The following is a 23,803-nucleotide window of genomic DNA, read 5'->3' as shown; positions in this document are numbered from 1 at the left end:
CTTCGTGCGAAATTCAACACCATAGAATCCTACGCAACAGTTTTTCAATAATAAAAAAAGACTTTTTCGTTTTCAACTCTTTTTGTTTTCTGGTAAATACGGCTCTCATTAACAACATAGACAATTTAGTACAAAAATTAAATTGTTTATTTAAAAAACTTATGGTAAATAATTTTTTTAAATTTTTACTACAGCTGTAAATGAACTTTCATTAAAAATTATGGTAATTTAACTGTTACATAAAATTTGGTATTTTTGCTATGCATGTGGCAACTGAAGAATTTTCTTTTAAAGTTTATATCTATATATAGCATCACGTGGGCTGGTGGAAGAACACCAACCAGTTACCTGCTGTATCTGCCTTACCTTTCGTACTGAGATAATTCTATCTTATAAAATTAGTTTTTAATAATTATAAAAATAACGAATACCACAGAGCGATTGAATTGGATATGCATCCATCTGAATTTAGTAATGGGTAATATACTAATAGCTAAGGCTCAGAGTGAAAGTTTTTTTTAACCAGCCGTGAATATCACCATATCTCTTAACTTAAACAAACGTGTTTTACTATAATATAAACTCGAAAATGGAGTTGCGGCAATTTTGAGATTATCTAAGGACGGAAGGGAAGCTCACCTTTTTGCGTCAGAAAATAGGGATGATAAGCATAACTCTCCAAAATTCCTGACGTCAGAAACGTGACCCCCCCCTCCCTTGATAATCTCAAAATTGCAGCTGGTTACAAATTTTTGCATGTAGCAATTTTTCGGAACCGACATAACTCCTCACCGTTTATCAATATTGCAAGAATACTTTGGATCTTCACTAATCATACGGCTTCTAAATATCAGTGATATTCTTTGGCTGGTTCCAATAATGTTTCACCCTAGGCCTCAGTTCTTAGTGTCTACATCTATGTATAATAATATAAAATGAAGGACAGACGAATGTACGGCTAAAAGCTAATATAAATCTGTATGGTGCCAGAGCCCACTAGTCATGATTTTTTAGATTTATGATTGTACTATGGACGAGATTAATAAAAGTTAACTTAATAACTATTTATAAAATAAATGCTTCTTAAATATATTGACTTGAGATTCGAGTGAAAAAAAAAAAATTAATTTGTAATGTGTGAACCAAAAACAGCATTTATAATAATAACTATCATTAAAAAATAAAAACCAAGTGTGGGTCTCGGGACCCACAGCAGAAGTTAAACTTGTAACTCAAATGTTATTAAACTCGGTATAATAGAAACTGAGAAAATTAGAGTACACCTAATTTTGACATACCTTTAAGAATCTGATATTACAATAGTGAGAATTTTAATATTACGTATTTGAGCACGTGCGTGCAAAGAATACATATACTCTAATGAACTACTTATGTTACACGTGTGTTGCCAATTCTAAATAGTTCCATGTTTTCTATGATATATTATGTAATACATGTACGAATTGTTGGTCATAGGATGTAGAAAGAAAAATACTTCTTTACCATACTGAGCCAAAAAAAGGTACTTTTGTCCTATTACATGGGATAAGAACTCCTTTTAATCAAAAATACTATTCATGCATTTGATATGACATGATCTGTGTATAATAGATTCGCGTTGGAATCTTTAAATCTAACAAATAAATTTTTCTTTTTTATTTTGGCTACCAGAAAAGAAAAATAATCCACTCTATTTGATTGTAATTGAAGAAACAATAGACATATAGCTATTCTCTATTTTGAAGTTGTTATTTTTTTAAATTTACTTTTAATTTTTTTTACAAACATTTTTCAAAGAGTATGTCAACATCCATTTTAATATTCAGAACGCGTCATACTAAATAAAATTTTTTTTATAACTTGTTTTTTTCAGGATAAAGATAAGTAAAAAACGCAAAAATAAGGTTACGTTTAGGCATACTCATACTTCTCTATTTATGCAGGCACATTTGCAAATTTTTTAACCCATGTGCACGATGACGAATTTTTTCGCGTAAAGCGTGGATAAAGTATGAAACCTGTGAGTACAATCCGCAGCTAATGTCTACAATATCATTAAAAGTGTTAATTGTATAATTAGTTAGACTTTTGACATGGATAAAAAGCAAATCGTAAGAAGTTTAAGAGCTTGTGGAAAGTCTATACGACCAATGCAATGACCCAATATCACGAGGAAGAAGTAAGAAGTGTTATGATTAAGCTGTATAAAATGTATTTACAGCTCTTATTAAAAAGAAACAGAAAAAAAGGAGTATGTGGGCAATAAAAAATAGTGAAAACCTTTTTTTTTACATGTACAGGTTTAGAATTCACTTATTCATTAAGAACTTCGGAAGCTTATTTTCTTGATAAGACAGCAGATTGGTCAACTCCCCTCTATACTTCACCTAGGCAATACGCAATGCTTAATAAAAACTTAATCCACTTTATTGAATCATGATAAATCTGGGTCCATTATTCTGACTTACAAAAAATATTTAATTTTTTAATATTCATGAAATAAGATCGTTATGAAACCACCATTCTAAGCAGAAGTACATCTGCATTTAAAATCTTTCAATTAAATTTTAGAGTTATTAGAGCTCCATGATGTCGAGCTATTTCAATTTCCAAACATCGGAATTTTTGGAGCTCAATTCTTCTTTCAGTGCAGTCAGAGCTGGCTGGTACTTATATACAATAATAAATGATACGTGCACGGCAGCATTCGCTCGCTCCCTCGTTTTACATGAATGAAGCTCGTCTGAACTATGTTTTTTATGATATATTTTATAGTTTTACCACAAACCACAGTAAATACTCATGTTACAGCTGCAGTAAGAATTCGCGTTAGGAAAAAATATCACATGATTATGTTACTTTTACAAAAAAAACTTCTGTGATTCTTTTTTCTAGGACGATAAACGTCTTTATCTTTAAATGGATCAAATAATATTTTTACGTTGATGTTCATAGTAAATGTCTTCCAAGGAACAAGCAAAAAATGTCTTCATTTTCTCTTTTGCTTTTTCGCATTCCTAATAGTACTTGACTTTTAAATCGTGTTTAAGCGTTGACGCAAACGTATTATCTGTTTCAAAACTCAGTTGTTTTCATGACATGACGTTATACTTTATTAATTCTTAAAAAAATTATTTATGACCAACAATAGTACAATTTTATTACCAAATAGTGATATCAGTAGATTCAATTCAAAATAAAAATTACTAATACAAAGATGTCTGAAAAATACTTGACTGCTACGAGTAACTCATCTGACTAACTACTTAAAAGTTTATGGCTATCATAACACTTATAAATTATAGCTATGTTATAGCTTTAATAACCTATAAAACAGATAAAAATGTAGCTATAAATTATAGCTAAAAATTTTGCTTAAACTCATTCACATAAGAATTAATTTAAAATTGTATTATTTAAAGGTTTATCAGACAACTTATGCTATTATCCGTATGATAACATTAAAACTGGGGGCCTAAAGTATTTTTTAATAAGTAGAAAATAACAAAAAATCTCAAACAGTATTTCAAGTTTTTTAGAGATTGTTCAAAAAAACTTCAGGCCCCCAGTTTTCATCTTATCATATGTATGTTAACATGAGATGTCTAATTAGCATCTTAAACAAATCTCATTTTAAACCAATTTTGATGTGATTAAATTAAAGAATAAAACTTACACCTATAATTTGTAGCTATATTTATAGCTGTTTTATAGGTAATAATAGCTATAATATAGCTATTATTTATAGGTATAATTATAGCTATAAATGTTTGACTAAGTAATACAAGCATAAAAAAATACAGTAATATTTACTGTAATAACAAGGGTTTACTTGAAATCAACTATTTCTGGATGAAACCATAATGAGTATAAGCTAAGATACGAAGCTTTTTCTAGCTTAAAATTAAGTCAGAAGTAAAATTGTATACAATGAATTAATCCTTAATCAAGTACAAGCAATCTATAATTATTTCAACTGTCATCAAGTTTTAGCGAGCGCTTTAGAGTAAGTGCTAGTAACAAGTAGCACAATTTTTTTTTGTATGGTAATAAAATTAATTTTCAGGCACATAAACGACCTAGGCGAGTAGCCCCACTATTCTGTAATTTGGTATGTTGATTTAGTTAGTTTTCAGGCAAATAAGTGACACTGATAAGTAGCCTAACTATTTTTTACTTATTAAATAACATTAATTAACATTAACTAATAAATAATACTAAAACATAGTTAAGTCGCTCATCGCCAATGCTTATTCACCTAAAGTTGTGAATACTGATTTATTAACCAACCATACAAAAAGTAGGATTGACAATTTGATGATTTCGTGCATCAAAGCCCACTTTATTAATTAGTTATATTAAAAAGATTATGATTTTTATGAACCTATTAACTTACAATTAAATAAGCGAGTAAGCGCTTGTGGTAAGTATTTCAACTGCTGTTTATTACAATTAAATAAAATTGTTATAAATAGTTATTTGCGTTTGGATATATTTTTTCTAAGAAAGACAGATTCAAAATACCTGTTGGTTAAAGTAAATATGTATTTTTTTCTGTACAGTAAATTAAAAGTTTGGTAATTATAATTCTGTATGATATTGTTAAAATTACATATTTCATGTTAATAGATTTTATTTATGCCTTAGTACACAGTAATTTTTTGAGCTGAATAATAATATGATGATAAACATTCTTTCAAATTACTTTTACAGTACCACTATTAAATTTGTAGTTAAACATTTTTGGCTTATTTATTTAAATAACTTTTGTTGTATTAATTAGATTAATTTTTGTACTCACGATTTGGAAAGTATTATTAACACGAGTCCCCTTGTCTTGCACGGTTCGGGGTGCTTAATTAACGCGAGTCGCCTTGCCTCACACAATTCAAGGTACTTCAATAACGCGAGGCTCCTTGCCTTGCACGGTTCAGGATGCTTTACAAACGTAGGTCCCCTTGCCTTTCACGACTTAGGGTGCTGTATTAACATAGGTCCCCTTGCCTCGCACGATTCGGGGTGCTTTATTAACGTGAATCCCCTGGCCTCGCACGGTTCTGGGTGCTTTATTAACTCGAGTCCGCTTGCGTCGCCCGATTCAAGATGCTTTATTAACAAGACCTCATGCCTCTCACGATTCAGATAACTTGATTGACATAAGTCTCCTTGCTTTTCATGTTTTGGGATCACTTATCAATGTTCGTTTGATTTTCTCTTCTCAACACGTTTGGTCTTTTGCAAAATTTATGGCATTCACATCCGTTCCATTTGGTGTTAAACATTAGTTCAGTTTTCACATAACTGACTTTTTCGTAATGAACTTTTTATTTTTTACCTAAGTTAAGTGTATGAATCTTTTACATCTGTGACAAGTTTGGCATTTAGTTCTATTTTCACTGTTCTAACAAAATTGACAAAATGTTCTCATATTATCTGACTCTTGGAGAAGAATATCACAAATACTTGTTTCATATAAATCAAGATTAAAACTGTTACCATCAAATGTCTTTTTTCAAATTAATAATTTTATGCATGTAATAAATAATAAATATTTCACAATAAAAACTATCTGTTTGGAAGGGCCGTTGAGAAATCTTATTTATACGATAACTAAGTCTCCATGCTCCTGTTGTAAATATTTTCATTTTTTTTTTTAATACATTGATATATATATTTCTTCAAAAGTTTGCTGATTCTTAAAATTTCTGAAAAAATTCGTTCATTAGTTCTTTTTATAGGATCAAAAATGTAATAAGTTATAGCACATGCGAAAAATAATTAATCACCAGTGATTTGTATGTAAGTATGGTAAAAATATAAATCATCTAGATGGAAATACATAGGTAAGCATGTACCAACCACTTGATGGAGATTCTATCCACGTGTCACAGAATAACAAGTAAGAATAGTATGTCCTAACAAATACGTATTTGTTATTTTTTTGTCTTTCATATATCATAGACATGTCATCTATGATATTACCATTAATACAATTATCACCCATAATGGTTTGAAAATCGTTAGAAAAGATTTTTTTTTATTTACTGCCATTAGAATATCTACCAACAGTATATAAGAGGTCTCTTTTGTTTGCCATATCGATGAATTTTCTTTGAATTGAATTTTAAGAGCCATCAAGTTTTGTTTCTATTTCATTATTTATTAGGACAGTAATATTTTGTTGACTTCTTTGATCCAGTATATCTATGATCTTATCAGTTTGTACATCTTGAACTTCAATTGTTGTTATATTCATGGATGCACACGTAGTAATTTAATTTTTAAATTTATCCAATGTTGATTGATTATCTTCTTCGACAATATTAATTTATTCTTGTAGTTCTTGAAATATAATATTTTGGTCATCACTAAGCGTGGTACATAAATCTTCGAAGTCTAACTTTAACTTTTTTTTTACACTTCTGTAAAAACTTTCTTACGCTTGACAGTCATTAAAATACTCATCGCTAATATTTTGCCTATTATAAACATCTAAATTAATAATAATACTCTTGTTTTTAAAATCATCATTTAAGCATAATATAGAGTTTTTCAACATTTCTCATGAAGGTTCAAAGTCTAAGGGGCCATTTATTTCGTGTATCTACTTCTATAACTGTAAATTATCACGCAATACTTCAAAACTCATCGATCCTCTATCCAAGCTTTCATGCAAATTTCTTAAACTCCACGAACGTTCTGGCTTATCAATAGAGTGAGGGATTGTCATTGCCACCAATGCAAATTTTCATAAATTTTTGAATAAAGGTTGACCATTATTGTCAATACGATCGCCAACTTTTTTCCAGAAAAGGGCTTGATCTTGAGTTATTAAAACTTTTTCATCGAAATAATGGAAAGGTAAGTTTGCATATTTATAATTTATTTTATTTATTTTATCTAAATCTCCATTATCTATCAAATTTGGTAAATGAAAAAAAAAACAAATACAAGTCAGCATTTCGTTTGTGATAGTTAGGTTTAAAGCATTCTCTGGATGTAAGAATTTTTTTAATACTGGAAAATAATCTCGTATATCATATCTTTCTTTGATTTTTTGACAAATTTTCATAACCAATTGATGAGAGTCGTTTCTAAATTTTGCAATCTTATTGGCTCCCACAACTTTTGAAGCATTTTCTGAAACAGTTTTAGAATATCAAACATTTTCTAATGATTTCTAAAAAGATTCTTTAAGAGGATCGATTTTAGCAACTTCAGTGTTTTCAACGTACTTATCTTCTAAATTTATTTTCAAAAACTACAAATATTTTGTTCTAACGTAGTCATCACTCTTATTGATAAATGGTTTTTCATTTTGAAATGAAATGTTAAGTTTCTGCAGTGTCATATATATGTCAAGTATAAAATAATAATATACTTTATAAATAGGGTCTTAGAAATAATTCACAATTTTTTGTAAATATTTGTCGTTTGGTGCGTGTTTTAGTTCAGATTTTAAGTAAAGTCGACATGCGGTGTTTCTGTCATACATATTTAACGTTAAATTAAAATAAGTGAGCCACCTAATGTAACTATTTTTTATATAATTCTTTATTCAATAAGAGTTTCAAGGTGATTATTACATTCAACTATTCTAATTCCCGGAATAATTTCTTTCAGATACAATGATATGGAACTTGTATTATCCATTATTAAATTACAAGTATCAGAACAAAAAGATATGATTTGTGTTAAAGGTATGTCATTGCCAACGAAAGGAAATAATATTAAATCACAAATCGTGATTGCATCTGCTGTTTGATCTTCATCACCTGTGTATACACGCAGCAAATCAACAAAAGAATCTCTTACTTGGCATGACTCATAATCATAATATCTTACAACAGTACAAATGGAGGAATCAGTCGTTAAATCTGTAGTTTTGTCAACCAAAAGATTAAACTTTGTTTGTTTTAAAACATTTATAAATATGTTGTAGCAGGCTGGAGCAATGACATTTTTTATTATTTTCGAAATTTTGTTTTTATCCAAATTGCATTTATTTCATATCTCTGAATCATTGGCGATGATTTTAAAAATTGATAGAAGTGTATCTATTTGTCAAAAGGATAAATTCTTATACGTCCATAAAGCAGTAATTTTTATTTCAAAAGACAGTTTCTTTAAATCTTATTTCCCCAAATCAGTCGGCATTCTCACATTTGTTATACGCATGTGTGACTGATTTATTGTGATATTATGCTACGTTATATAATGATATTTGGCTACTTTTCGTTTTCCACTACATACTTTGAAAATAAAATGAGTAATGTTTGATGCTGGTCCAATCTAATCGTATATTTCTTCCAATTCAGGGTTGTACTTATGAACTGATTTTTTAAAATCATCGTTGATCAATCCAGAGGTAATAACGTTTATTTCCTCCTCTATACCAGTGTCAATTACTTCCAAGTTGTTTATAATATTATGTAAATTATCAACTCCATCATTTTCTTTACATACGTTAGTTTTTGTGTTAACGGTATCTATATTAGACTCTAAGAGTTCGTGATATTATCATTTCTGGCTGTTTTGTCTTTGTGATTATTAGATGTATTTGCTATTGGTTTTTAACACCTTTAATGTTTTTTTTTTTTTTAAGTCGCAACATTCATCTCTAATTTTTATGTTACGTTTTTTTATTTTCAATATATGTTGTTCGTTTTTTTAGTACATGAGCCCTTAGCACATCTACTCGATTCAACAAAGAATAGCCATCCAATTTGAAATAGGATCTCCCATCTTTACCTTTAGTTAGCCAAGGATTAAAAAGAAGTATTTTTTCTATTTTTTATTGTATTTTCTGGTTATCAATCTTTTTTTCATATGATACATTGCCTTATTTTGTTCTTAATATTATCTAGCATGCGAAAAAGAGTTTTTACATGATTTTTTACTAGAAGAACTGCTTGAGTGCTTTCAAGTGTTTTGTGAGCTAGCATGTCAACTAAAACATATTCAATACAGCTCTCGAACAACTAACAACAAAAAATTATATCAAAATCATGGTTTTACTTCCTCTATTTTATCTTACAAATGGAAAAATTTCGCCTTATTGCTTGCAAAATACTTAAAATCCTTTACCAAAAGCTTTAATTTAATCGATAGATAAATTAAAAGAGATAATCAAGGTAGAAGTCGCAGTTCAGAATTAAACTTCTTTCAAAATTTGTGATCAGTTCAGTATGCATGGTGAACATACAAACAAACGCTTTCTCTTTGAATAATAGTAGGACAATTATCACAATTAGAAAAAAGGGTTTAATAGTAAATGAATAAACATGTGGATTAATATGTATTTTATAATTTTACATTATAAAAAAAAATTTGGTGTGGCATGGTATGGCACTGCGAGGAAAAGGGCGTGGCCTTACTCGAGGGCTTGCCCAAGCCAGTGCAGCCGCTGGTACTTTGCAGAAAAACGATATTTTTCGAGACATTTTTAGGATACTTAGGAAACATTTAGGGATACGAAAATTTAATCCGTGTTAGATAAATATCTTATTAAGAGAAAACATTTTTTTAAATAGCTCTATGTGATGTAACAACTTCTTTAGAGTGATTATTTGAAAAAAGACTATTTTCTGGTTTATTTGACTGTTTGTAAAAAGTTTGCATCTGATCGTCTTCAAATTTTGTAGAGTTATTAAAAATCACAAAACCCATATTCTCTCAAAATATTAGTTATAACGCCAGTTATAAACTACTGAAAAACAAGGCAAAATTGGCACTTTTAGGCGATTTGAGGAAAAATGGCAAGGCCTATTAGGGTCCACCAGAGTTCATTTTGTTTATCTTGAACCTGCACGTATTTATAATGTAAAACGTTTCTTATCTCCTAGTTACAGTTTTTTTGGTAGGAGCAAAAAGCCTGTTTTCGCAATTTTTACAATTTTTTATTTTAACTTATTGCTTACATATACTTAGGTCCAAAAGTTGTTTCGTTTGTTGTTGGGCTCGAGATCCATACAAATAAATCTTTTTGGCTCAGTCTGGATTTCTCTATCTAAAATCTCACTGTGAGGCAAGAAGTTCACATATAAGATTAATAAAGTCAATGGTTTTACCATAAAATTTAAATAAAATAAAATTATAACGTAAGTTGTATATTTATTTTATTTTTCTTAATAAATTCCTTCTTTTGTTTGTATTCTTAAAAATTTTAACGTTTTATTTACAAATTATAAAGAAATTATAATGAAAAAGAAAATTAAGTCAAAAAATTGTTATTTTTGATTAAATTTAAAATGCTTTTTGTCCAAGATGGTGGATGTATAAAAATTAATAATAAAGATAAATGGTCATAAAGTTGATTTAATAAAATGAATTGCAATAATTTATAATAACAATCGTGAACAAAAACAGTATCAGACATGTTTTAAAAACTGTAATCTAATTATCACTATTATTATTACGTTCAATGTTTAGAACATAACTGACTGACCTAGCCAGCATAACCAGCGTATCAGCAACGTTATTCATTTGGCGCCGGGTCTGTTCCCCCAGCCAGCCCTGCTGCCACTGTTAGAAATATATCTTGAAAAAATTAATTAACGATAAAACGAACAAAGCAACAGCAGCTCTAATAGTATCTGCAAGCAGATCTGAGGATTCTGGTACACGTGTGTAGTAAGCATGGCTTTAAAATACTCCAGTGAGTTTTAGACCATCATCGTACCGAAGAAACTGATAAGCCAGTCAAGAAAATAACAGATGAGTGTGCGCAACTAGTTCAGGTCGGCGCCATGTTTAAGAGCACGTCGTAGGAGTCCAGCTTTTTCATAAAGCTTATCTACATGCGCGTGATGATAGTGCGTGAACATTCTATTGCCAAAGATTGCATCAGCCTGTAACAACAAAATTTATTTTGTTTCTTACATAACAGGTATTTTAAATATAATGAATGTATTGCAACGGTTTGTAATACCTGAGAAGTGGACATAAGGTTCATTTCAAGTTATCTCGTTTGGAGGGCTCCCTCGTATGGTCTGTTGTTTTTGAGGGCGTCAAGTCAAAATGCCGTGTACTGTTGCACCATATTTTGTTCCATGAAAATATTTTCTATATGATTAATATCTGCTAGAGGCTTATCATCCTGTACAGGCACTTAGCATGGTTTGCAAATCATCGGCATTGGCCAAATAACTCAGAGTTACGCCAAAGCAACCGCTGGCAATCTGTCTAATGGTCACTTGTTTGTTAAACTGCTGATCTTGATTCAAATATCTGTCTACGTTTCTGCCACCTTCGTTAATATTTGATTTACCACCAGTTCTATTCATGGCAATGGCGAGGGTGGAGTAAGCCTCCAGTAAAATGTAACCAAAACTCATGGCTCCAGCGCTTGACAATTTTCGAGGCTGGATCTACGAGCGAAGTGTCAACTGCAGTCTTGTTTTTCACCAATTCCAGCTGACCACAAAGAGTGCAGGCTTGGACAACTTTCATCGATGTTTGTCGATAATTTTTGTACGCATTCCAATTCTTGGAACCGACGTATCCCTTTAAATAAAATTAAATGATTAATCCTTCGTAAAACATGCCATTTCACAAAAAAATGTAGGCAATGCAAAATTACTTTCAAGACAAGCGATACTGCGAGGATTGCTTGAGTACTTTTCGCCACCAGCTTTTCAATTGGAATTCCCTGAATTGTTGATGACCACGGTATCAAAGCTATCATCTTAGTAGGTCATTCGATGACTCGAGAAAACTTTGTGTAGAAACAAGTGCCTTTGTGGAGAAAAATAAGATGATACAAACTGCGTTAATAAAATATTTTTCGTAACATTCTTACCAATTAAACATTATTTATGTGTCAAACGCATATATTTTTACACACCTTAAAGTACTTTTTAACAATTTTATCAGCCAGACCCATAGTTTCAAATATTTAAGCACTATTGTATAACTGGAATGTAGATATTACCGTTTTGGCCATTACTTTGGCAATACCACCTTCCATTGCGTCGGCGTAACACTTAAAATTCATACAAATTGTCAAGTTATACAAAAAAGTTATTCATTATCATTGGATCATATACATTAACTATTACTTTAAATATAACTTGATTAGTCATCGATTGGTAAAGAACAATATTAGATCCAAGACCTTTAGCCATTTCAAAGACCAAGTAAGGGCAGATGCCATTTGCTTTATATCCCAGTGGGACGCTGCCTTTCTTCAATTAAGAAATGACGCCCCTATCTAAGAGCCAAAACTATGCTTACAGATACTCTAAAAAATACATTCGGTTTAATTATACTTTTCACCCATGACGCATGTAATAAGATTTGATATTTCGCGTGCGTTTGTCTCCACTATCGAATTGTACTTGATATTCAACACCCTCCTGAAGTTCCAAGACAATGCAAAAAAAATTGATGCATTTCAATTGCAAAAGTTAGAATAAAAAATTTTTGAATAATGCCTTTCAAGTAAATGACAACTTTTATCATCTGCAGTACACAACATGATCTTTTGCTGTCTTTCTTTAACGTTGTATAAGTGTATTAATTACCACATGACAAAAGAGACGTATTTAACCATTATACCACATACCCTTCCAAAGTTCTTAATCAAAAGTTTAGATCATTTATCAACTAAATTAGGGCCCTTTAGGGAAAGACCAATTTAATTATTGACATGTGCTGATGTAAACAAAGAAAAGAGCACGTGATCAAAAAAAATTTTTTAAAACGAAAGTGTTAACAACCACATATACAGGATCAAGAATAGCGAGGAGTACTTTGTGTAAACAGGATTCAAGTAGCCTAATTCAACAAGTGCAGATAAAATAAAAATCGTCATCTTACAAAAATAATGGGAAAACCTATTAGGATAGCGAGGGTAGAAACAATAGGTATGCGTGACGTTATAATTAAGGCATGATTCGCAACTTGCAACTGTAAGACAGATAGAAACAATTATCAACTCACTTAATGTAGAAGATCTTTAGGGTGTCGATCTAACGCTTTCTTTTCACGGCGGCGCTTTCATTTTTTATAGGAAATATTCGCGATAACATTTAAATGCCTGATGCGTAAATAACACATTCACCAAAGCAGGGTTAGAAGTTAGAAGCAGCCGTACCAGTAGCTCCTCCTCCTTCTTCTTCAAGCGATGATGCTCTTTTTCTCGGCAAAAACGACAGCTGACGACACATGAACTTGTCAGGAGTATTAGTCACTGTTGCTGAAAGGACTATTTTTTAATATTATTAGACAAGTTATTAAAAAATTTTGTGTTCAAAGTTCAACACATACCTTATTATGCAATGATCTTATTGCACGATTCCAGATATCAAAATCTGCAGAAATGTTGATAACCTGCACCGTGTTACTAACAACTTTCCACCAACGCAAATAAATATTTAAGCATTATTGACCTGACAAGTCAAAATTCTAGTTACAAGCGTAAAATTTACGTTTTCGATCAGGAGAGCAACACACTAAAGCCTGATATTTCGTGATCTGGCGTCCCTATCGTACTGAACGGATCTATAGCATCGACAATCGATATATAGATATGACGCCTGGAACGATAGCGCCAATTCAGTAGGATTAGAACATCTGGATCAATCTCATATGATGCCCTGCTCATGTCAGGGTAGTTAACTGAAACTGTTAAATAAAGCCCGTTGGGGTAGGTGACTTTAAACTGAGAGGGAAAGTTGGGGTTAATTATTGTTGCTCTTCAGAGAATCAAGACGTTTCTTTGAATAAAATTGTAATGGTAGTATTACATCCAAAGCCATAAAAGTGGTAGCTTCGCTGGTTTCGTCGAAGTCTGGATAATTGTAGGTGTGGGGCGATTGTGCAGTAATTCTTAAGGACCTAGAAGGTCTTGCTGCTAGAGTAGTTAATGTATAGATATGACTTTTTATAATTTTTTTTTTTACAAAGTTTGTATAACTACATACATATTTTTACCCTTCTGCCCTAGATAGAGTTGCTTAGCTTTACTTCAATGACCGTCCCAATGCTGAGATGCTTTCGAATCCTGGAGTGGAGGCATTTAATTTCTGTAGCCATTTATTTTGAAGTTCCGTAAATTTAAATATAAATAGGATAGAATCAGCAGTCAGTAAGAGGAAAATACGGGAATAAATTATATATTCTTATCTTCGTTTAGTGTTTTATATACTTAAATACATTATATGCGATATGTATTTGTAGTCTAATGAGATAAGCACAACAGCCAGCACAACGTTTTAAATTAAAAAACATCGAACAAGGACAACAATATAATTATTTTTCTTATTTGCCTTCAACTGATTTCTAATTTCATCGTACTTGTACTAAATAATGAAAAGTTCTGATTTATTGAATTATATTGATAAAAAGTGGTAATGTATTTATTGAAGTTGAATGAATTATTAAGTTGTATTTCTATTTGACATAAGTTTTGAAATTTTTTTTTTTATTTCCCTGTTCTGACTGATACGAAAAAATTTTATGAGCTACGTTCAAAATTGTACGTAAAAGAATTGTTATAGTCATTAGGAACCTTAACGATAAATATCATATTAAGTCTCTTATAATAACCATGTTTGTACGTTACTAAGCCGTTGATAAATAATTAGTATAAAAAGCCTAAAAACACATGAATCACATTGTTAACGTATCAAAGAAGCCGTTTAATGGTGTTGATGATAGGTCGAAGTTATTCTTAAAACATATTTGCTTGACTTCTAATAAAAAATTGTAGCAATGTATATCAAGAACAATGGCAAGATTGTCAATTGAATCTTCTGCTATGGATCTAGTACTTAACTGTGGTGTAAAAGAATATTAGAGAAAATTTAAAGCTTATACACTATAACGTTACAACTTTTTATTGCTGTTTTTCAATTCAATTGAATAAGATAAGAGTAATAATGATAGCTTTTTGGAGTGTTTAACTCTATGTTCTAAGAAAACACTTGCCTAAAGTAAAAGTTTTTGATTTAAGTTAAAAAAACGAAAATTTAATCCGTAATTAGTTTTGGACACTTTTACAATCAGTTTGGACAATTGTGACCAAAAAAGTGGTTTCACTCTTTAATTTGCATACAATTTTTTTCGCTTCCAGAAATTTTTTTCAGACTCTAGGATTTTGTGAAAGTTACCGACATAAAAGTAACTTTATTTTATAACATATACGTTGACTTTAAATTTTTAAAATAACTGGTATGAAGACTCTGAGCTTTTTCTTATTTCTATGTAACAAACACATACTGATATTCAGTTATTATTCAAAAACTTAATTTGCTGGCTTGTTATTTCTGAACTAGTCTTCATATTTTTTTTTTACTGAAAGACGAACAAGTTACTCAATTAACTTCTTTTTAGATACAGTAATGTGTTGTAAACATTTTACTCAATTTAAGTATGCCTTTCTATAAGCAACTTATGTAGCACAACTGAATAGCTGATAGTTTTGTTGTTATAACGTAGTGGTCATACCTATTAGCTGTGGGACTACCGTTATCTTATTAATGACTATTTGAACATTTATTAGAAAAGCTATCTATTATGTAACTATGCATTTCATTGTTATCAAGAATTGTTACTTATACATTCTGATGGATTACTTTCATTGATATTTATTAAAACTTACTTATATTATAAAAAAATATAATTTCCTAACAAAAAAAATAATTCTATAACTTTAGAAAAACAATGCTCAATACAGCAATAGCTTTTACTTAACTGCACTAACAGATCAAATCATTTTTTTTTTCAAAACAATAGGTCAGTACTCGTATTTAGTTCACAGAAAAAAGCAAAGTATGTATATAATTACATTCTTTCTAGCCTTTACTTTGCTTCAGATTTTAAATGTTTTTTACCATGGACTTTCTTCATTTTTGCTACTGAAAGAAGCAATATACTATACTGTGCAGCTACTGTTATTAACTTCTTTTGTGTATAATATTATAAACTAATAGTTGCACGTATGTATAGTTAAGTTTTTTTTGATTACACAAGGATTGTATATATTATTTTGTAGTTTATTAAAAGAAGCAGAGGCCAGCGTCATAAATTGTGATAAAGACAAAGAGTTAACTGGGAGTTACTATTCCAAAGAGGGCTCCATAAACACTACAGTAAATGAAAATGAATCATCAGCATTTGAACAACGTCAACTTTTAGCGCGTTATGGAGTGTGGCTTCTCATTAGTCTTTGCTCACCTGATCAAGTTATTCCATCAGATATGCTTGGAAGATTAATATCAATGTTATTTCATTGGTTTTATACTACAGCATACTCTTTTGATGGCAGTAAAAAGAGTTTAATTCATCTTATTTTTTCTGTTGGTAAGAATAATAAAGTTTTTTTTTTTATATACACATATTATACTGTAAAGCAACTAATAATTATTTAAAGTATAAGGATTAGTTAACACAAACAAAAAAGATTTCAAAAATGGTTGTATGCAATATAATTTTTTTTTACTCCTAAAGAGTGAGCCCCCAAGATAAGCACTAAGTTAAACCCTGGCGTCGGCCTAACAACGGCTTCCTAATGAATGGCAAAGAAAACTAAATGCCGTTCCATGTAATTTTGATCTTTTATTTAATTTATCCTCGTTTATGGTTTAATGTAAACGGAGGGCAGGTGTTTGATAACTGCTTATGTAATTAGGTATAGGTGCAGAAATAAAGAAATCGTACACTTTGCATAATTAAATTTGTTATAACTTAGATATCGTTAAAGAGCTCATTTTGAGTTTTAACGTTGGCCGCATATAAGCATCCAAACAAAAACTATCAACCTTTTCCAAAGAAGCTTAAACACTATCAACGAAATCAAAGAGTATTTTCCTTTACTTGGTTAGTGGTAGTCTTATTCAATGCTTGGACAGTAAAATTTACAACATAGCTGTCAGGCTCCTCGACGCTGAGTTAGATATTTATAATTGTTATTGTACTATTCTTGTTATTTTTGTTTCAAGTATTTAGTCGCTATATATTCACCAAACATACTAGCAAAAGAATACTAGAAAAAGCAGCTTTTTCTGCCTTTTCTGCTAGCTGTACAAGTTAAAAAATAATAATTTTGTTGATTGTTTTTGTAATAAGAAAAAAAATTTTTTTCTAACAATTTTAGTTTTTGAAAAAAAGTAATTAAATATAACTAAAGTTAGATAATGTACAGAATGACAATTTTCAAAAAGAACGAAGCCGGTACGTTAAGATAAGCTATGCTTTGACACAATAAAATAATACTTTTAAATCAATCATCAGCATTATTAAAAAAAAAAATGCGTTATGTTACGTAACATTCCCATCAATGAGTCAATATTAGAGTACAAAAAAAATTTGTTATTTAGTCAGAAATATTCAGGTAACGACAAAGATAACACTGGTTGGTTGAGAGCATTTTTGTATAAATATCATCTTAACTAACAGGTTAAATATTTCAGGTAAGTTAAACTTTATTCATTGAACATAGGTAAAACCTATAATATACAACTTTTTCGAAAAAAATTATTGAGAAGATACAAGATTTTCTTTACGTTTACACTTTTGGATTATGTTACACGTTTAATAGATTTGTAAAAGCTCGAGCACCCAAATCAGTAAGTATATGTACTTCAATTGCTCACTGTATTTGCCTGAATAACTTTTCTATTTCTCATATAATTTTGATTTTGTTAAATTTACTCTTATAACAAGAGCATAGATGGACTGACGTTACTTAGATTATAAAAAAAACATTCGTTACATGAACTAGTAGTTTATTTTTTTATTTTTTTTTTTTTTTTTACAGTGAATGACTGTTACAAAAAACTTTAGTGTACGTACTAATCCATTTTACAGATAGTCTTTAAAATCAACCTTCACTACTCAGTTTTTCTGAATTTTTTTTTTACCTGCATTTATTTATTTTTGTTTTGCACTTTTAACTTCTATTTTTATTTGTAAAATACCGTTGCATTTGTTATAATGATACAGTAATGCTTTCTTAGTCATTTTAATTATTTTAACTGACATTTTTTCAATTTGTTTTGAACTGGATCTTAGGATATCACTTAAGTACATCATTAACCTTATGTAATGTAAATGAAAAAAAAAAAACATCTTTTATTTTCTTAAACAAATTCAAAATACACAATTGTTTCAGTAAAAAGTTGATATCCCCACTACAACTGCTTAGCAACTCAATAAAAAATGTTCATTTTTATTTATAATAACAATAACACTTTGCAACCTGGATTGGGATTTGAAACTTTAGTGGTGAATTAAATACGTAAAAGTATGTTGTGTGTGTCTAAAAATTAAAATGAAAAATTGTACAAAAAATTTATTTTCCTTCCACAATTTGTTAATTAAAAGGAAAAATGTCATGGTTTCCGACTTCTGCGTAGTTATGACCTTACTTGATAAAAAGAAATACAAAAATTCGTTCTAATTCTTGCTAACATCAAAAAATTTGGCTTTCTTATACTGATTTCTTTTCACTGTCTTTTCTACAAGATCTGAATTAAAAGAAACAAGATAAAAAACAGTTTTCTCTACTCCCCTGTATTAACTAACATAATCTTAGTGGGATTCTTTGGTTATGAAAACAAGTAAGTGGAGCGTGAAATTTTATATCAAAAAATTCTTTTCAAGATGGAAAAATCAAGTGGGACCATGGCATGTTGAAACCAAGTGAGGACCAAGTAAGTCTCATCTGATCCCTGTTATAATGGGGAAGTGACCAAGCTCTCTTTAACAGCCCTCTTCCAGTCTTACCTTGGTTAACTGAAACAATGACTGATCCAAGGATTCTGTGAATGGGGTGGCTGCACAATCTCATACTACAACTGGTGTTTCACTTCTGCTTAACGCAATGGCATCACTATGTTAACACTCAATGCCAAGCTCTTTTTACTATTACAGCTAATTTTGACAAGATAACGTAACCTTAAGAAATCCAAGCACTGGCATAACTCCACGATTATTACAGCTTGGAGTCCAACTCAGCTCTTCATGCCAGTGATAGTAGTCTTATTTATAAGCTTCTGCTGGGCAACAAAAATCAGAATAACTTTGTACCCTTCCGCCACTAAACTCAGAACAACATAAATTTTCCCATGAACTCACAGTATCTTTTAGTGCTTTAAACTAAACAGCAACGTCATTCCTGAGTCAACGCAACAGTCGTAGAACTCACTTTTGCCACTATCCAACTTCAAGGGTGAAAATTTGCCACGATTCTAAAGATAAGATATCAGTAAGTAATGTATTTCGATGAAAAGATCCAACTTGAAACAAGTAACATGGGTTGCGATGACATTTTATTACTAATAATTACGGAATCAAACATAATTTGCATGCAGGAATGATTTATCTTCAAACGAAGAATCGAAAATTGAAGACTTCATCTAAATAAAAGGGACAAGGTGAGCAGTCAAATTCAGTTGGTCAAAGAGTTTACATGAGGTTTAAAGATGGCCAATAAATATTTCTCAAAGAATGGTGAATGTAGAGATCAAGAAGATAGTGTGGGAGTTAGGAGGGTTTCCGTAGCCTCTTGAGTTTCCAGAGAGAAACCTTGAAAAACCGCGCAAAAAAGTCATTAACAATGTTTATAAACAATTTTAAAATAACATTTTTTTTTTTTTTTCTTATTCTCTGGCACACATTTTTACTTAATTTTGAGAGCCTTGGCGGAGTATGGAAATAAATTATTATCCCAAGGCACACAACATTACCGTTTACTATCAATTTTTCTCTTGAGTTTCCTAAAGTAAAACTGCGATGAATTAAATTCTTATTCAAAAACTGTGGGGTTAAGGTGCATACATTTTCATTAATTTTTTGTCCAAAATATGTCAAAGAACAATAGCAAAATTTATTGAATAAAGAGGCAAGTTATTTTATAGTTTATCGACTATTATTGTTAAAAACTCTTTTGCGTGAGTTCTTAAGGCTTAACCCTCGAAATTCGAATTTAGGAAATAAAACTGCATAAAAAAATCCTTGGTGGATCCTTAGGCCTAACCTAAAGAGGCTAAAAACAGCCCTCTGGTGCCTAGACTGAGATGTGTATCTTCTGCATAAATGTTTCGGAAGCGATATATCAAACGCAGTGATGACTTTATTTGCCACATGTAACTATGCTTTTTATGTCATAAGAACACTAAATACTATAATTTGCAATCCAAAAAGAGTTTTAAAAACACATTTCTCCAATGAAGACTCTAAATTTATTTTATTGCACGCAAAATTTTCATCCATGAAGAAAAATTCTCAGAAAGCCTCTTATTCAAATATATTCAAAATACCATACGTCTTGCAAATGAAAAGTCGGATCTACCAAAAATTTTTAAGTTTTTGTTTCAAGAAACTTAGATTGCACTTATGGCGTTATTAATAAAAGCCTGAGCCACTCAGTCATGTAATGAATTTTACCAAAGTATAAAAGAGTAATCTTGACAAGGTTTGAGGATTTAATAAAAAGTTATAGATATATCGACTAAGTTCTAATATTTCAATGAAACCTTAGACAACAACTCTGCCCGTGCTTTCAATGTTTCTTAAAAAATCTCATATATACGAAGTACCAACTAAAGTGTGTAAGATATCCGGAGGTGTCATTATACTTTTTACATAGTGAGAAAGCAGAACCAATTATAGTCTGTGAATTGTATAAAATAAAGCATGAAAAAGAAAAAAAAGAAAACATAAACACAACCATGTCTCAACTCTGAAAAGTTAAATTATCACTGCTAAGAGTTACAGCAGTTTTTAAACAATTTTAAACAGTGCTTTATACGTAAAGATATTTGACACAAACTGCTTCCTAGAATAGCTGTTTCAACACATTTTACATGACAAATTCATGTTATTGAAGCAATAAAGTATTAAAGTCTCACATTTTGGTGGTACTTCGGTTAAATACCCACTTTTATACAATGCTCATTTAAACATGTTCATGATTCATGATGATGTTGATTTTTTTATGAAAAATAGACTGTACTTTTGAAATATTATCCCTTTTATTTAAGTCAATAAATATATGTATTAGTAATTGTTATTTATGTACTAAGCATTTCAAATATGGTTGACTAGTGCCCTCCTTCTGATCTTAGCTTTGCTCGAGACTCACTGAATAAAACACTGCAGTGTGACACGAACTGTAATACTTTTTCAATTAGACATGTTACATATATTTCTGACACTTCTCGGAACAAAAATCTTATTGAAAATATGTTTGTTCGGAGTCCATGGAATTCATTTTGTCAAATAACATGCCGTACAAAGTGAAAAAAATGTAACTATGCTGAAAAGTATCGTACGTTCCTTACGCCATAAAATAATTATTGGTCCTAAAGGGCCATTGATCCGCAATGATAATTAAGGATGTCTTGAAGAAGAGAACTAGACTCGTTGCTTTAACAGGCGCATTTCACTAACAGCTATTGCCATTGAAGGATTTTAAGGAGCTTCATGAGTATCTAATATTTTGTTTAGTTGTCTAGATACCACTGATTTCTCAGTAGTTGTCTTGCGAGACAATCTTGATTTTGGCATTTTAACATTTAGTATACAAATATATAATGAGATTGTAGGAAATCGAAAGAAGTTTTGATGCCAATAATTTCAATTTGGACTTTGAAAAATCAGAAAAAATGTTACGGACATAAAAGCAGTTATAACTTTATATTTTATTTATTTGAAATATACGAATTAAGAAAACAAAGCACTTTGCAATTTAAATAGAGGAAAATCTGAGAAAACGAAATGAAAAACTGCTGGATCTAGGATTTTTGTATATTAAAGATTTTTCCCACATCATACACGCTCAAGAAAGATCAACATTTCATGAGATGTGTTATCACTCATTACTGACTATATGCTGATAAGTGAGTTACACTTCTCTGAAGCCTCCTATAAACTTTTACTTATTAAAGGAACTTCATGAAATTAATTGTGGGAGCAGTTCAGTCAATGTAAAGTAACAATGAAATCATAACCACTCACCCCCTATCGGTTAAAAGTTAAAACTTTCTCTTAAGTCTATTTCTCACTTAGCTTCAATAGGTAGCATTAAAAAAGTTTCTATCAAAGTTATCGTTAATTTTAAAAAGCCCATAACATATAAGAAGTTGTTATTAAACTTCTGTCCAAATTTGGGACTGCCCATACAATCAAATGCTATTGCTTTTTATAGTAGTAAGGTAACAAAACATATTTTTTTTTTTAAATTAATCTTATTTCAAGCAAAGAAAGAAACAGGAGTAATAAGATTGACTGTTCTCAGAAGGTAAGTTACCCTGCTTGGTTTTGAATAGAGGTAATTAAAAGGCTAAGGTGAGCTGAATCATAGGTGATTACAATCATATGGTTAGTCTGTTTGTGGTGTGTTATTTATTTATTGCAAGCAAACTAAGCACCTAAGCTTGCTGTTGCTATGATTAGCTGAATCAGCCTAGTTGTGGTTACATAGGGGTGATTTTTTAAGATTATTTGAGTTGAGGCAGATATAGTGAGGTCAATTAGCCAGTATTAGGTGTAAAGATCAATCATTTTAAGAAAACTAGTCCACTTAATTTTCTGTTTTCCAGGCTAGGTGGGTCAGTCTCTGTTTGCGTCGGAACGGTTTTGCATGGGTTATTTTTACCATTAACAGTGAGCTTAGGCTGCTAAAAGGGACATGTGACTACTATTTGTCAAAGTCTTATCCATGCACCAAGTCTTATCTAAATTAGACTGTCACACTTAGGTAGGCTTACTAGTAAGTAATAAGCGACTGATTTTTGGATTATTCATAATTATTAATATATTAAGAATTTTCTTATTATTAAGGTTATAAATACTATGCGACAGGAAATGCATGGCTCAGGTTTTCCTATAAAAAACAACGTTTGAAATAATAAGTTGTCTTTTTCTATGTCTAGAATGTCGTTATATATCAGATTCATGGTGATTTATCATAACAAATATTTTTTTTTGTAATAGTATTCTCTAAGGGATATATAGATGTAGTTTAATCTTATGAATTTTGTAAGAACTGTATAAATAAATGTAAATTCAACATTTGTAAACAATTAATACGTATATCATGTCAGAGAGTTAGTACGCAAAGTAATTTTTCGGGTGGCTTTTTTAAAATTGTATATTGTTTCTATGTTTCAAAACGATAACCTTACATATATCAGACATGTGAACAACAAATTTCTGCACATTTTCTTGTTCAAATCTAGTTTTGAAAATGTTTGTAATTCTAGTTATTACTATAAATACATCACTTGTTCATTAAAAAAAAATATTAATCAAAAGTTACAATAAAAAAGAGAAGAATTATGTTAGAGAGAAGCTTGTTTCGAAAAACTTATGGTAATTATGAATTTTATGAGCTTATTGCAGTGTTGCGTTATGTTTCTTTTTACCTAAAACTTAAAACAACAATTAAAAGGTTGTTTCCAGAAAATAAGGGACTGACACTTGACTTGGTCACATTATGGGATTTTTCGAATTTTTTGTATTATTATCAAAAGTTTAATGTCTACAAGTCGAATAATAAATTTAACATTTGAATATTTTTAAAGTTACTTTGATGTCACTTTGACTGAAGGAATCTTTTTTTCCAAGAACTTCAACACATAGTAAGTGGAAAGAAGCAATTACTAGTTGAAAATAGTATATTTTGACTGACTTTAAAAATTTTAATAGTAAATGTCAAAATATGAAACCTAAATAATGAGACTTAGTATGTTAAAGTATGAGAAAATACTTAAAAGCTAACTTTTATAACCATGCTTGCAAATTTGATTCCAATTTATCCTTCAAAACCATTATGTAGAGTAGTTTTTGACATAGA

The 23,803-nt window shown here is 30.3% G+C and overlaps 1 protein-coding gene across 1 annotated transcript in view; it reads left to right on the top strand.

Moving 5' to 3' along the window:
- LOC106644845 (uncharacterized) overlaps nucleotides 1-23,803 on the top strand; it is a 2,208,360-nt gene that overhangs the window by 595,575 nt on the left and 1,588,982 nt on the right. Inside the window, exon 9 of the mRNA XM_089592443.1 lies at nucleotides 15,998-16,305. Coding sequence (XP_089448569.1) covers nucleotides 15,998-16,305 — 308 coding nt within the window. The remainder of the gene's footprint in view (nucleotides 1-15,997; nucleotides 16,306-23,803) is intronic.

This window comes from Copidosoma floridanum, unplaced genomic scaffold, assembly GCF_036245765.1.
Source record: "Copidosoma floridanum isolate Cflo_tuat_1 unplaced genomic scaffold, Cflo_Japanese_pri ptg000017l, whole genome shotgun sequence".
Taxonomy (NCBI): domain Eukaryota; kingdom Metazoa; phylum Arthropoda; class Insecta; order Hymenoptera; family Encyrtidae; genus Copidosoma; species Copidosoma floridanum.
Note: the sequence above shows the minus strand (reverse complement) of the source record. Positions and strands in the feature narration are given on the sequence as shown.